The sequence below is a fragment of the Cuculus canorus genome, chromosome 5 (genome assembly GCF_017976375.1).
Source record: "Cuculus canorus isolate bCucCan1 chromosome 5, bCucCan1.pri, whole genome shotgun sequence".
Lineage (NCBI taxonomy): Eukaryota > Metazoa > Chordata > Aves > Cuculiformes > Cuculidae > Cuculus > Cuculus canorus.
In genome coordinates this window covers 34,694,057-34,712,961 of record NC_071405.1, presented here as the reverse complement: position 1 = coordinate 34,712,961, position 18,905 = coordinate 34,694,057, and the positions used below count along the sequence as shown (strand labels likewise).

General features: G+C 37.5%; 1 protein-coding gene across 14 annotated transcripts in view; it reads right to left on the bottom strand.

Moving 5' to 3' along the window:
• PPFIBP2 (PPFIA binding protein 2) overlaps positions 1-18,905 on the bottom strand; it is a 105,336-nt gene that overhangs the window by 31,333 nt on the left and 55,098 nt on the right. For all 14 annotated transcript variants that reach the window (XM_054068323.1, XM_054068324.1, XM_054068325.1 and 11 more), the window contains 2 exons: positions 15,015-15,128; positions 4,650-4,781 (listed from right to left, as the gene is read on the bottom strand). In XM_054068323.1, the coding sequence (XP_053924298.1) occupies positions 4,650-4,781; positions 15,015-15,128 (246 nt within the window). The remainder of the gene's footprint in view (positions 1-4,649; positions 4,782-15,014; positions 15,129-18,905) is intronic.

The window sequence follows — 18,905 nt, the reverse complement described above, 5'->3', positions numbered from 1 at the left end:
ACAGGAAGCAAACTAAAGATAAGTATTAAATTCTATATAACATTTCACTTAAATTCCCCGACTCAGTAGCAAATAGCGCTGGGTATTTTCTCAGGTATTACAAGTTTGGAGTGCCTTTCTCTTGATTTTCATGTACATTAACAACAAATGTTTTGTGATTTCTCACAAGTGGAATAAATTTGATAAGAGTAATCCATCTCCCAAAGGAGTGAAAAAGATTTTAGTGGACAGAACAACAAATGATGTGGCACATTCTTTTTATTTTCTTCATTACAAGCCATCCTTTTTCATCCAACAAACCTTTTATGCATATAAACGAGGATTAGTTCTGCAAACAATCAAAACATTCAGAGCAAGTACTAGGCCCCAGCACGCCGCCTCTGCAATATCTGGTCTTTCACAGGATGACGTGTTCTGCCAGGGCTGCACAGGTAAGAAAACACAGCCTCCTTGAGTATCAACTTCTCCAGGTGAAACCATATCCTTCACAAGTTCAGTGGCTACATTAGTCTCTCAGCAGCAGTACAGAGGACAGTGGTAAGGAGAACACCCCTCCTATCTAACTCATCTTCTCACTCAGAGTGCTGCAAAGCATAACACCCATAGGACTAACTGTATGCACAATTTAAATACTATCCACAAACTCTCCATCTTCCATGCTTTGATTTTGTTTCTTTTTTATCATCACGTCTGCAATCAGGTAACTCACTGAGCAGTACCAACCAGAGACTGGAATTATCAGGACACATATCCATCTCCCTTGCTATCTTTAAAGCAGCAAAGCTTTAGCCTGTGCTCGTCTTTGACAGAGAACGTTGTTAACCCATACAAAGTTCTAAAGAATGACTGCTCAGAAAAGGTGCACAGACTTTTGAGCACAAACTGACTGTCACTCCAGTTCTTCCAGTGCGGGAGAATTCAGAAAAAATTCTGTTGCCAGGTTGCAAATCTTTTCTCTTTTGCCTAACATTAAAACCTTGAATGTGAAACACACTGTGCCCACATAGAGGGTAAATTTGTGCCTTCCCTGAGGGTAAATTTGACAGTACAGAAATAGCAGAAATCCTTATCCCAGTGAAGGATAAGAGATCTATGGAGGAGAAAGAGATGAACTCCATCTGCAGTGGATGACTTTACAGTTGTTTCTAGTTTCAAGGCAGAAAAAGCTTTGCATTTGTAAGATTCTTTCACAGCATAAAAATGTATTAACACTAATATATTATACTTATATTATATTAACACTAATATTTTGTATCTTGAATTTGATTCAGGTGAGACAACACACCAAAATCCCCAGTGGGAGTCAGTGCTTCACTGACTTAGGTTTCTTTGAAACTGCAGTTAATTATGCACTAGATATTTAAATCAGAATTGTTCACACAAGAGCCACAAAACACTTCCAAATTGGTTATAGCAAGCTTCAGATTCTCAGTCTGAAAAAGCAAAAACCACAATGTCGCTTTTGCTTGTGTTCAGGTAGAGCTGGTACCTGGGCTGCCATTAATTGCTTGATAATGCTGCTCTCTCATACCTTGCTACATTCAGAAAACTCATTTCCAAATTTCTAAGGCTTCTCTGGCAAGAGAAAAGCTACACAGACTCCCTTAGGTGTCATTTCAGAAACCTTTGCAGCACTGCTGTGGCAAAAGTAGAACATTATTCCACCAAAAGGTAATTAAAATGACAAAGCCAAGAGTGAAATGGTCCATTTACAAACAGCTACTCTCCTGGCCCTTGTGATATATACATAAAAATAAACAGCACTTTAAATTTAGCATGTGCTTTTGAAGAGCCAGAGACAAGTGGCATTCAGTGTGAAATTAATACCTTTGAGAGGTTAGAAACGCTTCATAAACTCTTTGCTGCTAACTAAAACTAAACCACAGCTGCAAAAGATAAAGCAAAATGAATCTGACACACTAAAACTTGCTCATATTTAGAAAGATATCTTAATTTTCTTTGTTCCCCCAAACCCAATCAAAGAAATAATTCTACAGACGAATTCTATGTGACTGGAAACAGCTGCTGTAGAAGTAAGCTGACACAAAATTAGAGTACAGAGCAAATATGTTTTAGCTGAATTACCCTGCAATGTCACATTTAATTTTAAATTTCTTAAAACTCATATTTAGAAATTACAGGGTCAGCTATGAAGTATAATTAAGAGGCTGTTTAAAATGGCTTAACTACTGGATGCCTCTGCAACACACACTATGGCGAAAAATGAGGACTATTACTTCTGATGGTAGTAAATCCATCATATTACTGTTCTACTTACCTCTGTCAATCCTAAACTCAGTCTTGAAAGCAGCAGTTGGCAAGCTACAATCTATAAGAAAGGCTGTAGCTCTGTCACCCACAGTTTTGTCCCACTTATGTGAAAATACTAATTACAGTTTCATTTGAGGCATCATGCACTGTAAAAGTGTGCTGTAGTAGCCATGACATTCAGAGACACAATTACAGGAAGATTACTTTCATTCAGTCACTGTCAGCTTGGAGAACTGTCTCACTGTGAAGTAATTAGGTTTCCACAGCACAACTGTGTACGTATAAACAAGAGTAAGCAAAAGGTAGACCGTTGGCATAAACAAGAGTGGTTTATTTTCTAGAAAGATGTAGTCAGGCAGTGGACGCAAGGAGTTCAGGAAGACACTCAAAGCTATTACCAAATGTAAACAACTGCTGTAGTCTAATAGTATAAAGAACACATATGACATTCTGAGATTTGAAATTGTGTTTGTATTGAAAATTATAAAATTTACAGTAAAAGGAGCTGAAACAGGGTTAAGGCATTAGAACCTAAGTAAGCATCTGGTTTGACTGAAAGAAACCCATTTACCTTAAATTGGATTAACATTTATTCAGGACAATGTGAAATAATTCTTAAAACAGCTCACAGAGAAAACAAAAATGCTGTTTATTTCCCACAGCATTACTGACAGTATTTGTTTTCATCGCTGTGTGCACACAGGTTTGCAACTTTCAACGGGCCAGAAATCTAATCACATCTTGGGGTAGTTAATAATTCAGGGTACACTTAACACAATTATTCTCAACTTTTCCATTAGATTAGAATCCTTTTCCACCCCAGCAAGAACGTCTCCTACCACTTAGCAATACAACAAAGGTTTCCAGGCCAATAACTCAACTTTTCCATCCAAAGGAGACACACACCTTGTTGCAGTGGCAGAAGAATTTCACAGGTCACACCTCACCCTCATCACAGGCTCAGACCTACTGGGTGCTTAAAAGTCCTGTCAATATGAATACACTCAAAAGTTTTGCTGCTCTCCAGGAGTCAGGCTGACTATGCATGTACTGCAATCATTTAAGCAGCCTCGTCCCTGCATCTGACACGCAATGGGAAGTGCTGAAGGCGTCTTGGGAAGATGGATGCTGGGAGCAGCCTGTAGTAATCAGGCGCTGCACAGACCTGTTTAGATGTTCAGGCAGTACAAGACACTGTACACAAGACACTGACAATTATGGGTGAAAGAGCATGAGAAGGCCACAGATGATAAAAACAGCAGCTGGTGCCTCTCTAGTTTGCAATCCTACCAGAAATTGCTCTCTTTAAGCTATCTTTTAATCTCTAAAGAAAACTTCAGAGGGTAAATAAGTCAAAACCAAACACACCCCAAACTTATTATGTTACTGCAGGTAAACTACTTACGCATAGTTATAAAATACTCCACTAGGCAACGTTATGGAGAGTGAAGAGTTTCTTAACACTGCCTGGATTTCAAATTCTCCTAAATCAATGTGGACCATAAAGTCTTTTTTTCAGTCAGCAGTGTATAATTCTTGGACCCAGTAATCTTTCCTTGTCAGGTAATGCTCTCCTGCTACTCAGTCCCCTTAGAAAGACCACTGAGTAGGGCAACACATGGCAATTTATAGAAATTAGTGTCTTCCAAAATAGCTTTCCTTCCCAGCTCCCACCTGCTCTTGCTACCATGAAATGAATGTTATTCATATGATTCTCTGTTTCATACTATTTCTTAACCAATATGGTAAGAAGAAAAGTTTCTTTGGTGTCCAAAACTATCCACATCTGAAGGGGAGGAAGGATTAGAGGTTCCTCCAATGCAAGTAATTTTTTTTTTTTTTTTGCACTATTTATTGTGCAACCACAAACAGAAAGGTTCATTTGAGGAAAATGCCCTGCCCCTTGCCTCTTGCTCCCAAGTGCTGCCATGAATGCATTGAAATCACCAAAGATGATCATCTCAGTGTTTGCAGCACCCCTAATACTACTGAGCTGACAAGCTTCTCTGCCGCATAAAAAGGGAGAAAGAGCAGTTCTGACAGGCCTCATGTGGCCATGCCAGTCCAGCTCCTGGGAAAGGAAAGGGTTAAGCAAACACCAACTGTTATGCATGCTTCTGGAAGGAACTTTGTGCCTTGATTAAAGCCAAACAGCAACCTTTGAAGTATAATGAGAGAGGGGAAAAGAAAACCACAACCCAAAAATGCATAATCATATTGCTCACTGAATTCACAGGATCAATGATACAGACTGTGCTGTAAGCACGTAAAGTCCTATTGCACTCTGATTTCAGGTCAAAAGCTCAGGTGTGTGGCAGCACACCATACACACACGATAGGGGAAAAAAAAAGAAAATGAGCTAATGAAAGAAACTCACCTCAGCTTTGTTCTGTTTCTCCTCATATTCACTCTGTTCCTTTTCCATACCAACCAGCTTAATCTTCAGGTCTGAAACTTCAGCCATTAGATCTAATTTCTGAGTCTCCAGTGATGTTCGACTTAGCAACTCCTGAAAGCAAAGCAGAACATTTTCTCCACTTATTTATTTGAACACTGACAGAATGCTATGGCAAGGAATGTGATCCTCCCCCTCTACTCCACTCTTGTTGGACCCCACCTGGAGTGTTGTGTCCAGTGCTGGAATCCCCAACATTAGAAGGATATGGAACTGTTGGAATAGGTCCAGAGAGGGGCCATGAAGGTGCCTGGAGGAATGGGGCACCTCTGCTATGAGTACAGGCTGAGAGAGTTGGTGTTGTTCAGCCTGAAGAAGGCTTCGGGGAGACCTCATAGCAGCTTTCCAGTACCTGAAAGCTGGGGAGGCACTGTTTACAAGGGCATGGAGTGATAGGATGAGAGGGAATGGCTTTAAATTGGAAGAGGAAGATTTAAATCAGACATCACAAAGAAATTCTTCATGACGAAGGGCTGAGACATGGGTTGCCCAGGGAAACTGTGTATGCCCCATCCCTGGAAGTGTTCAAGACCAGGTTAGACGAGGCCTTGAGCAGCCTGGTCTGATGGGAGGTGTCCCTGCCTATGGCACGGGGTTGGATGTAGATGATCCTTTAAGGTCCCCACCAACCCAAGCCATTCTATAATTCTATGTGATTTACTGGCAGACCCATAAAAAGTCTCTGCCCCAGTGTTTAACACTTTCTACATCAAAGCAAAATGATTTTGTTCTTCAGAAGTCACAATTGCTACTGCTTTACAATGCAAAAAATGCAGTAAGATTGATTGAATGCAAGCATTTATTGAAAGCAGAAAAAGTAGCAAAAAAAAGAACTGAATGATTAGCAAATTCATATGAAAGCATATTTCTTTACCTCCTCTCATAGCACGTATACTTTAAACTGTTTGTGTGTTTGTTGAATTCTACAGCTATTTTCACCTAAACATTCTCCTATGTTAATCACTAAACCACCGTGTTCCCCTCCCTATTTCAAGAAAACGTGTGGCAGAGTTAATTCAAGGCCAGACATGAAACCAGAAAAAAATACTAACGCTGAACACAAAATACAGAATGACACAGAAATCTTCACATGACATATTACAAATCAGCTGGCTATTTCCTAAAGTACTCAGATAAAACTAGATACTAGTATTACAGTGAATTATTTTAGTAATTCTTATTGTGTTATTGAACAAGGGATGTGTTACAAAACGAACACCCTAACCAAAGTAGAGTACCAAAGACAAGCCACGTCTCTGCAGTTATGTTAATAGTACTTAAAACTTTACACCACTTATTAACTTTTGAAGGCTACACACTCTGGAGGGAACAGCACTGAATGAAAAGTGGAATGCCCTAATTGGTATCTAAAAGCCCATACCTAAACTGAGCAACAGTGCAGACAAGAAACAACAGGCCACGACTTTTGCTTATGTGCCCTGAGTCTGTTCTTCAGATTGCACAGAAAGGCATACTTCGGAAAGTAGTATCACTGTGTTTGGAAAATATTCAATATTGACACCTTCATTGCATCTCTGAGTTTTCAAGAAAGCCAAACAAAAAAATCTTCCAAAGTTTAACAGACTGTATTATATTTATATATTTATATATGTATATATTTATAAAAAATGTTTGTTGGCTTCCATTTTGAAAGAAAAAAAAAATCCATTCAGGAGTTTAAGCTTTACTAAAAGAATTAATACCTAACTTTCCAAGTGCCTATTTAACTTTTGCAAAAGAACTATGGTTCCTAAATGGGTAGAAAACTTTATTGTAATTCATAACTTACATTGGTATTTTGATCATATGAAATACACTGAGGAATCAAAGCAGATTCTCCTTCAAATTACGTAGAAGTGACTTAACTGAAGTTGGCATACTTATTCTGAATCTATGCCGATGTTACTGAGTGGTCAGAAACTGCCCTGTCCATCACCATTTTCTCATCTCCTCCTCTTTCACCAACTGTTTAGTATGTTGTAGACTATGACTTGGAGCCAAGTGAGCCACAAAGTTGGGTTTTTTTTAAATTATACAGTTAAAGTTTATTTGGAACCCAAATGTACTCTACATGATTGTTTTAGTCTGGTGGGGAATACTGCCCAAATTAAAAATAGTACTAAACTTGCATCTGCATGGCAACACCAGTTCTCTAAGCCACCCACTATTCCCACTGCTGTGACCATTCCTGCTGACATTGACAATGATAGCTGTGTACGGATGGGAAAATAAACAGAAATGTAGCCTCATGGTTTATTTCATTTTTTTTCTCTGAATGAAAGAAACCAAGCACTAATCAGGAAAACACAGTGCACCAACTTGTTTTATTGAGAAACTCTAAGAGACAGTCACCTAATGAAAGCCCAGTAGTATCTGTTTTCTACAAGGGTGATTATAAATTACAATTAAAATTACAAATAACTCAGCATTCTCCAGAAAAACATTAATTTACACAAGTTCCAGAGGCACATTCCCATCCAGACTGGAACAGCCTCTGTAGAGCTGTTAATATAGAAGATTTTGCAGATGAAGACAAAGCTATAAATGAGAAGTTTGATATGAAATAAGGCCACTGAACATGAAAAAGGCTAGCAGGACGAAGTGGCTTTGGCTCCACGGATGGACTCTATTCACTGCTGGACTGAAACAACATTCAGATTTTTTTTTTTTTATTTACACTGACATGGTGTTCCCTGATAGGGCAGGAAGATTACTTAATAAGAAAAAGAGACATGGCATCCCTCTAGAAATTTTTAACAAAAGATCTATCCTTTGAGTGCAGCATGTGGCATTATTCCTTACTTTTTCTATAGACTCCCAAATTACACTTAGTTATGCAATGGAGAGTAACACCTCACTCTGCTTATTCTCGGTTCAGCAGCTGTGTGTGAACACTAAAGTGCTACCTGCTATAAGCGAGCAAGAAAGCAGCTGACTTTTTTAAATAATAAACTCAAATAAAATTTTACAGTTTGTTCTGAAGCTGGAGAACCAGATCCTCAGCTAGTGTAAACTGGCATAGAACTCTTGCCTTAAAATAGACAAAATAGCTAACTATCCCTAGTTTGTTTTCAGTGGAGCTACACTGATTTAAAACAGCTGACAATTTCTTTTGCATCTAGAGAGTCTAACTTTTGCTTTGAAAGAAAGCGCCGTTTAAAGTAAATGTCCCCTCTTGAAATGCTAACATCTGGAAGCAATTATTTTCATCTTCAAGCAGATGCTCACAAAGAACAGCTCATTAAGAATGTGACCCACTTTGTTACAGAGAAATTATAGTGCATTTCAGTGGTATGATGCAACTTGAATTCAGCCAGAATAAATATGCAATTGTAAGAAAAGAAAATACATTTGTGTGTTATTGGTTTTAATGCAAGAAAGATAATATAAGACACGCAAAATGGTAATTTGGGCTGTAGCAGCATTAGGAGGATCTAAAAGAGCTGAAATATAGAACAGAAATAGAATACATTCTAGGGAATCTTATTTATAAACTAGACAATCATTTTTAATTCTATAATGTATTATAAGTTTAATTTAATTTTTCAAAGTTCTTTTTTTGAAACTGAACTTTTAACTTTAAAAATAAAGGAAAAAAGATATTTTAGAGTAGAACAATTACAAAGACGAGTCATGCAAAAGCTACAATATGCATGTACCAGACATATCAAATGAACAGCAAACTACTTCCAAACACAACTGTATTTTTAAAAGTCACACTATATACTTTCAAAATATTTAAACATGTTTTTCAATATTCCCAATGAAGCTGAAGTACATGCTGTATATCTGACTTTCACATTTTGTTATTACAGAAATACATAATTCTTATAAAGTTGCTTCTAAAATTTAACATGGCAGAAAATAGCTTAGAAAGAGGACACAACACTATTCTAGGCTGTCAGCTGGAAGCACAGAAAATTCCAGGATATTCAGTACACCACAAAACAGAAGGAAAAATCATGCCATACGCTGATTGAGAAATCACAAGTAAGATTTTAGTCAAGTGGGGAGAAAAACAACCCCAAAGATCTCATTTTGCCACTGTGCACTGTACTGAACTCAGCACTCAAAAAGTTTCATACTTTTCATCCTTATTAAAATAGTTGAGAGAGACAGAGAAACAGACCAAGCTACCTACCTGGTGAGTAAAATTCAGCAAGAGCCACCACTAATGAGGACTGCACTTTTCAAGTGCTGTGTGTCAGCTGCGGTAGAAATAAGATATTTGCTTAACTGAAAACACAGCTGAGAGCAACGTACACGTGTAATCACCATGAAATGGTGCAAGTCAGTAGCAGAGAGTGAATTACAGCCCTCCAGTTCATCATTTGCCTATTATATAGTTAAGCAATGGAAAGGACAGAACTTCCCATTGCACTGCCAATTTGAACAACCTTTTGCATATGCCCGATGAGCAGACTCCTGCCTACATTAACTCTAAAATAACAAAGCAGTGCAATGCTCACCTGCCTAGAGACAGCTCGAGAGCACACGGAAAACCTTACACCTCAAAACCAGAGCAGCACAGAGCACATTTCAAAACGTGAAATATCAAGCTTGCTCCTGGCAAGAAGTTACTGCGTGCTATAAACAAGTGCTGAAAACCATCTAAGATCAGATAACTCAGGCAACTGAAAGTTGAAGGAATGATGCTTGCCAGCCAGCAAAGTTCCTGAGAAGCAAACAGATACGCACCAGATTTATACCCTGGAACCAAGACAAGATTCTGGCTCCCCTGAGTATAAGACAACTGCAAAACCAGAACAGGTACACGCTGAACTCCATTAGATTCAAGTTCCTACTCTCATAGAGCTCCTCCATGCATTCTTTTAATCTGCTGGTTTTTAAAAGGATGCCCTTTGTGCCTCACAAAGGCCACTGTCTGCTCCAAAAAGGAGCAAAAACCCCATTTTTGGCTGCTCCTTGCACCCAGGTAGAAGCTGATCATAAACCAACATGAGAAACAGAAATTCAGTCCTGTTTGCATTCAGTCATTTCTGTTTCTATGTGGTTTTTTTAAGACAGAAAGAATGCTAAAACTAAGTGCATTGTACTTCGCAAGAGAATTTATTTGATAAAAGTCACAATTATGTTTATACAATGCAGCCACCTGATAAGAGTCCTCTGGACTGCTTCTTGCAATTATGTGTCAGAAATAAGATGGAAGGCAGAAATACACAGTCAGACCACATCTAGGATTTTGTACAGATCAGGTACAGTAAAGACACTGCCACACAGAGCAGCATTTTGGTTGGCAAAGTAAACTATATGCTGTTATACTTCATCACAAAGTTTCAATGGGAACTAGAATCTGTTAAATAGACGAAATGCAGCACTGGAGGAGCAAAGAGGTAACCAACTACTCTTACCCACAATAATTACCATAACAAATGCACTTAAAAGCACTGTGGAGGTGACATCTGTATGTGTAGATAATCCACTTTTCAAACTGACTTAACACAGCTGTCAAGACTGTCAGCATAGATTCCATAGCACCAATGTGTTTACACTACACACGGCTGATAACTTTCTGTTAAGGGACAATTTAGGCTACTTTATAGAGCAAAAATTACTCTTGATTTCCAGTCTGTTCTACAGAAAAATTAATAGCAAGTTGACAGGAGGTTTCCCCAAGACTAGCACAGCAGATGTTCAAGACCCTCTCTTGTCTTAAAAAAGTATTTCTTTCTTAAAAGTGACTGTAAGAAACTACTTAGAAATACTACAAACTAGCTTAGAACAAGATATATGCACATCATTCTTTTCTAACATTGGCTGTAATTTTACATTTTAAAGTAGCTGATATACTGGAAATAGACTGTCACAGCATAAATAGTTTGCACAGGATAATTCTAGGAGTTCTTTTTTGTATTGCAAGATATTCATTTCAACTTATTAAGAGGCAAGCCAGGAAACTATTCACAAAGGCTGGCATTTCCATATTTTTCACACATTTGATGGCAAGACAGAGATATCACTGGAAGGCAATTCAGTGAGACCAAACTGGCATCTCACTGCCGGTCACGCTCCAGAAAATTTTGTCTTAATATTTTCTATGAAGGATGACCAGGGAAATGTGGGGTTTTTGGCTCAAATTGGAACTATACTTAAGGACTGAGTTAAAATTTTGGCCCTGACTTTCATGAGGTTTTGAAAAACCAACTTTCTTTTAAAGAAAGAAGATACAAATACCTTCAAGATTGAAAAAGCTTTTTCTTGATTACAGTCTGTAGTAGAACAAGTATCTTTACAAAAGCAAAATGTTGGGTTTGACACCATAATTATCACATCTTATGAAAACATACGTGCATTATCTGTAACTGTGCACACCAGGGCACTTCTGCATCTTTTACACAGGATTCTTCTGTTTCTCAAACAGAGCTGAGCTGTATTTTCTTTGGCTATGGTTTCATAAACAGCTAAGTCAAACGGACATCTCAACATTGCCCTTATGCCATGCCTTGGCTTTTACTGTGAGCTGTTTCAATTCACTAACCTAACAGAAAAACATCCGCTCCTGCTTAAACTCCAAGTTAGTTTTCTCCCAGTCATTAAGGAAAAGGTCTGATAAGCATAACAATCAGTATAAAATAAGTTGCAGAAGCACATGGTCAGGAACAGATAGAAGGATGCAAAGAGAATAAGGTCTTCTCCATTTTGTAGAAGTAACCTTTAGACAGGGTCAACTAATTCCTTGAAAGTTCTCACTTCAACTAAGGAATATTGCACTGTTCTCCTCAAGTACTGAAGACTCCTGATTTTATGCAAAGAAGCAGCAGTATCTGTTGCTACTGTTTCACATTCAAGATGTTCGCAGCACATGCTGAACAGACATTTAATGTAATTCATAAAAAGTTTATTTTAGCTGTTGTTTCAAAAGTGTTTCCATGATCACTTTGTAGCAGGGTTCAAAACAACTCTGCATAAAGCAGAAGCCAGAAGGATTTTAGCCAGTAACTCCACCCTGACAAAACAGACAAGTCTCTGCTAGCACAGATTCAATAAAAGCTATTTTACAGGGTAGCATTAAATACCTTTTTTTTTGTTGTGGAACTACCAGATATTGTCATTAAATTATCTTAAGAAAGTGTAACTTTTTTTTTTTTTTTGCTTTTATTGTAGCATTTGGGGCAGAGAATTAATTGTTACTTTCCTTGTAGTTACCAAAATTTGAAAGTTGAGGCTTATTCTGGACTCAAGTATATGGTTTCCCAGAAAAGCAAATAATATGCTTACCCATAGTGCAGTTAGCTTAGTTCTACTAATATACATTCAAGATTTTTCAAGCTAGGGCAAGTATCCTTATCATTCAATTTCCCATTTAGAAGAAGCAGTCAACTTAAGCTCACAAGGTAAAAATCACTGGTGTTCAATATATTTGAAATAAGCAAGGAGAACCATAAAATAAATTTGGATTTACATGCACCTCAGAAGGAGAATAGAAGACTTTCCTTCCTGAAAAGCAAGAATATTTCAATAGGTACAAAGAGCAAGACGATTTTTTTATTATTAGAAATAAGTTAATTTACTGTAAAAATAAATAAATGCTGTCTTGAAAGACCCACTAAACAGTGGTGTTGTCACCGGAAAAACTCAGTGACAACACCAATATCTTTCATCTATTTGCTAAGCATTAGGAGCACTTATATAGGACAATGGCAACTACAGGCTGAGAAGACCTGAATCCAACTCTCTCCAAACCCTGATTGATCCATGAGCTTACTGAAGTCTCTGAGGCCAGATACGTACGTATTCTACTTTCGACAAATTAGCTGCAAGAAATCCTGTTGGCAATATATCTTACATGAATGTCCCAATCACCATATCATCAAGTCACTCTTTCCAAATCTCAATTCATTCCCTGTAGAGAGTAATGTTTCCAGCAAGATGAACTGAGAAAAGAACCTCCAAAATCTATTATAGACAAACAGGGTCCTTAGCTGAGCCATAATAAATGTATAATTTCTCTGACTATTCAGATTTTGAGAGACCTAACTTGGGTTTCTCATATCTCACTGTCTACTGGAGGATGTAATCCATGTGAGAAAGACACCACAACTAGCATTCCTTCATCATCCTCTAATATTTCACATAACTTGCTCTTCTTACTGTTCACAAAATGAAAACGTTAATTCAATATCATTTTTTTCCCATTCCAATGAGAAAAGAAATCTTAAATAGCTCAGTTCCACTCTGAATTTATTTTTTATTTTTGGTTCATTTATTGAAAGTGCATCACTCACATTAAAATTAAAATACTAACTGTATGTGTTTGTGTGTGTACCTGTGCAAAGCTCAAATGGATGAACTCATAGGATTAAAAGGAAACACAAATGTTTACCAAGTTGCGGCCTAGGTAATTCCTTATCTTAAAACAAAAAAAATCCACCAAACTTGAGATACCATATATGCTATAAACATGACAGATGATTCACTTAGAAATTTAGCAGTCAACAAGGAAGCTTGTCAATATTTCTGTAAGTTAAGTTCAAATGCAAGATCTCAAAACTATGATACAAAACAATCAACAGATTTCAGCTTATTGCTAACTATTTAATAAGTGTACAGGAAAGAAAATATATTTGAAATTACCCTAAATTGGCAACAATTATAGCTGCTCAAAGTGATCTCATAATTTAGATATGGTTTATGTTAAACGTATTAGGAAAGACTCCAACTTTCTTAACTTTACTATAGACTTCTGTAGCTAATCACTTTAGGATCAGCTTTGTAAGCAATTTGTCCACATACCTAATGCAAGATGGGTGGATTCAAATATTTTCACTGAAATAACAATATACTTGTATTATTATATTCTGTTTTCAGGCATCTTGGTGTTGGGTTAAATCAAGCTTTAAATTCACAGTTCCTTCAGAAGATTATTAGAACAGAAAAATTTAAGCCAGAGAAATAGTAAATAGTTTTAGCAGAAGTTGCAGAACCACTATCTAGTTTTAGACTGAAACAGGAAACTTCTACACCCTATTGTGAATGCTTTCCTTAAGTCCAAAAACAGGTTTTCATAACTTAAACAGTTACTGTTCTCTGAATTTCACTTCAGATCTCACTGGAAAACTACATACACTTGCTATTTGTGTTTTTAAACACAAACTCTCATTTAAGTATGAGAACAAAACTCTTCCCAGCTGGAAACATTTTGGGCTACAAAAGTTGTGCAATGCCAAGATTTCTTTTTAGAGGAGCTTGGAGAATTATAACTTAGAAAAGGTTACAAGTTTACAAAGATACAAGTTTACAAAGATACAAGTTTATTTTTACCCAAACAGATACATACATACATACATATGTATAGATCTTTATTACAGTAAAATAAGCTCATATGCATAATCATAACTTTAGGTATAAACATAAGTTTATACAGATTAACACAACTATAATTTAAAGCTATGACTAGTTCATAGAAAGAGTTGCATATTTCACATATACTAACACAGTAAATTTATAACACAACATTCTGGAAGGGGAGAGGAAGTAAGTTCACTAAGAACAGTATCTATCCTGCAAATTTATAGTGTAGATTTTGAGGGTTATTTACCATTTCAAATCTATTTTTGATATCTATGTACTATAGTACTAGGGGATGATCTGCATCTGTAAGAACAGAAAATTGCACTGGGAAAGTTCTTCTGCATCAACAGACCTGCCAGCTCTGCATTAACTTACAAAATATACGGTATTTAATTAATAATTTCCTCTGTTCCTTCAATGCATAACAAGAAAGAGCAAAAATGAAATCACATAACCTGAAACTGTTGATTGAAATAAAAAAATATGCCTCTATATGCTACCTTTCCTTCAAAAATAAGGGGAAAGCTCTTAAATCAAGTAAAAATAGTTTTAGAACCAAACTTCGTACCCCTCCAGCTTCAAAGCCATATGAAAATAGAAGTTATTTAAATAAAACTTCTTAATTCTGTAACTCCTACACATATTAGATACATTCAACCTGTCTAACCAGTTACTCAACCATGCCCAAATTCAGTTCGTCAGCACAATACAAATAAGACATGAGTTTCATTTTACATGCTGCCACGTACAGTATTATGCAACTAGGCAGTAAAATGTTTCTGCAGTAGAAAAACAAAGAAATATTTATTGTGGAAAAAAAATGTGCAAAGCAACAAGAAAACAATAAAAGAGGCGTTTTTTCCCACATTTTATCTTCTTGTCAAAGGCACTTACACATGCAGACAAGCTGACCATTTATGTTCACTCCTCTTTTGGAGAAGATTATGCAAGCAGTTTTCCAACGCACAGTCTTACCTGTTGAAGCATTTCTTCTGTAGCATTCAGTTTCAACTGATGCCCCTCAAGACAGATTTCTAAGTCCCGGATTTTCTCTCCTTGAGCTTCCACCTGGTCTGTAAGAACACTCACCTGTAATTTGAGAAGAGAAGGACAATGCTACTGAACTGACTGTAAATAAGTTTCAGTTACCTTATACAATTAGTATCCAGATGCACATTTTCACAGCAAGTTCTCTTTTGAAATCCTCAATGGTTTAATATTCTTGCACACTGCAGCAACCTGTTCTATCAAGACAATCAATTTTCCTTTTTACCTATATTTTGCTTCAACCCCGCCCTCGTCCCCCCCTCCCCGCCCCCCCCGTATATCTTAATATAAAAAAAAGGAAGAGCATTTCTAGAAAAGATGGAAGATGACCTACAGGTAGCCTGAGTCAGTTCATGCAAAACTCTGAAAAATTAGAAAGCACCACACAAGAACACAGGATATCGAAAATATTTGAAGTGGTTTTGGAGCATGCATTGCCATTTCAGGTTCCATTTGCATTTCGCTCCCTAAAACAGATAAACAGTAAAAATGTTCATTCAGAAGCCAACCAATTACTTTACTTCTTACAAGAACAGAAAAACAGCTTACCTATCAATAAAGTGCTCTGAAGTTATAAAGAATGCAATGAGTAAAGGGCATGTTTTAGCAGCAGCAAAGTTCTATTCCAAGAAAAATTCCCAGGCTTTGCAAGCCAAAACATGAAAGCAAAAGAAGTGAGATACAGACAATGAATCCCAGGAAAAGAAACAATCAGCGATACTGGTAAAGAACTGTGGGAATGGTGGTACAGACTAGTGATTGTGTAATAAAAAAAGCTCAGCAGCCTAACTCAAACATTGCAAAGCTGAAAAACTACACTCAGTATAACATTAGAGAGATGTGGGAATAAAATCCCAGTGTTAGGTCCTATGTTAAGCATGCCTACACTCTGCATATTCATTTTTACTATTTATTTATTAAAAAAAAGCCTTGATTATGCTAGAAAAATATTATTTCAAACAAAAAAAAAAACAACCTTTGGTGTTTTAACTCTGGATTTAATAAAATGCATTAACCAAAACCTACCTATGCTCTCACATCCAACCCTGGACACTTTTGTTTAAAAAAAGAATAAATAAAAAGAAAGTACAGTATGTGGAAGTGAAACCTTTTAGATGTACCTGCTACACAGCATTTCTAAAACCCAATCAATGAACAACTGAGTTAACTTCAGGGAAGTTGCAGGGGGAGTGACTGATTGATCTGTAAACATAATGGCAAGCATGCCTGGGAAAGGAACATAGAAAAAGAAAAAAAGAGGACTATTTTATTATTTTGCCTTTAAATTATAGAGTAGACTACAGACAAATGCAGGATGAGAGATGATACGAAGGAATGGGTGTAGGCAGATGACAGAGGGACACATCCAGGCTGGGGCAGGGGAAGAACCGCTCCCCCCCCCCCCCCCCCCCCCGCCCCAGGAAGCCTGTTTCATGTCTCCATTTTCATTTTGCTCCCATTAAACGAATGATGGCACACAAAAAAACCCGCCCTGTAAGGTCAGAAACAAGAAGAAACAAAGTGAATCCTCTCCTTCAGTCTGATGCAGCTTCCAGAGAAAGAAAACAAGCTCCACTGAAAGGGTTGGGTTAGGTTCCACTTAGCATTGTGACCTGTAAGGAAAACTCCTTAAGTTAAATGTGACCTGCAAAGGAATTTAGTAAAACTAGCAGCTTTTGAAGCAAGTATTAGATGTTCCAGTAGTTAGGCTGAGAGGCACATTAGCCACTTTGAGCTCATATTTTCCCCTCTGTTCAGGATCACATCTGCCAGACTCTTCAGGGAATCAGTAGGCTGCACACAGACCATAACCCCAACATATGCTCTGCTGGAAAGTCCGTCTTGCCTTAGCAGTGCAACACCCACAAAAGTCAGCCCATAGATAATATACTTCTGTAAATATCTATACAAGTAAAGCATATTGAACAATTAGCTAAAAATCAACTGGTATGGAGATTTAAAACATCTTTGTGAAAAAAAGAACACAAACACCTAAAGAAATACATTAGCTCCTATACACAGCCATTGAGCTATGAAAAGGTATCTCAGATGATGCAGCATTTCCAGCTTCCACTATAGACTGAAGAGTGGGAGCAGGTTTCAGGATGCACTGTTTAACTCAGCCTCGGTGGAGATACCAGGCACTGCCTGTGCCCGCTACAAGGTGTCTTGTATCTGCTTCTGCAGAAAGTCTGATGCAAGACTGGAGTGGTCCCAGTCTACAGATTTCAGCTACAGACCACAGTCACTGGCACAATGCGACATGAGCTATAGAACAGAGGTGCTCTGTTGCCCATCACTTCCTCATCCTTCATGGCAACGGTCACACCAGGAGCCAGGTTTGTACCAGCAGTCTCCAGTGTAATCTCAGCATGTGACTTTCCCATGTTCCTCATATCCGACTGCCTAGATAGAACATGCAGATGTAAACCAGGTTCTAACCCCAGCTCAATCTTGGGACCTTTATGTTGGTGTTGATGATGTTCATTTATCAGGCTGCAGTTTTCATCTATTATATTTGCCTCAGTTTTTTTGAGTTCTACTGTAATACTGTGCAGCGATTGACTAAGCCTTCAGATCTGATGTGGGTAAAAGGCAAAAGAAAGGCAATTTCTACATCTGATTTTACTACGTTGCTTTTGATAAAAACTCAAGGCAGGTCTCCAGACCATGTCACAGAAGTCCTTTCTTTGTGAGTTTGGCTGGCAGCATTCATTAGGTACCTATTTGTTTGCATGAAGAAACTGTTACTAAAAGTCAGCAGGGCAAAGACAGGAAAAGTACATGCTGAGCAGTAGCTTAGAACAGTCTCCGAGAACTTATAAGCACTGGTGACTAGTGGTCCTGTTAAATCCAGGATAGCCGATACAACTTGAACACCAAGGTTCTGCTGAATCTCTATAAACCTGCCAACATGCATGACCATCAAAAACTGGCTGTACAGCATGAACCACATCCCAGACAACAGTGGCTGCGACATGCAGACAAAGATTACAGGACTATACACACGTGATGAAATAAAGGAGGCCTTCAGGGGCAAAGCCACAAATGCATCAGTACAATCCTCTGCTTCTGAGTAAACAGCTGGGTTTGGGCTCGTGTGTGTTACTCTGATTATGAGTTACTCGTGTTCAAATGAATTGTGCGAGAAGTGGATTTGCTGTGTGAAAAGCTGTTTGCTCTTATTAATACAATCAAGATGTTACAGTTAATAACCGCTTAATTAATAAATAGTGTTCTAATAAAGATCCCTGGTGATATCTCCTCTGACCTGATTACTTCTTAGAAAAAACGAAATCTGTAGCATGCACTTGAACACTTAAATTTCAACCAGAACTTCGTTTTTCACCAGGACTTTTAAATTTTTTTTTTTCTAAATTTGGAAATAGCAATTTTAGTTTAAGAGTAAGGAAAAAAAATCAACCAAGCCTAAGCTTGTCTCTGACAAACCATTTATTGTTTATTTAACAACAGCACTGAGAATTCTGCTCAGTAAATTAATGCAAGTATGAACAGAACATACAAGATAAAACATGCTTACAGAAACTGGTAACTGAAAGTAGGGAGAACACCTATCCAGTATAGTGAAGTAATGTTTGAAATATATATATATGTTTATAATATGCTTTTGTAAGCATAAAGAGGAACTATATGCAAAGACTAACGAATCCCCAGCTTTAGTTTTAAATAACATGTAAAGTACTGTTTAGTAATAATAAACATATCCAGAAAAAAAGAATTAAGTTTTTTTATTTTAAGCTGTACAATGTGTTTTCTCCAGCAGGAAAACTTACATGGGACAGGGGATCTCTTTGAAAA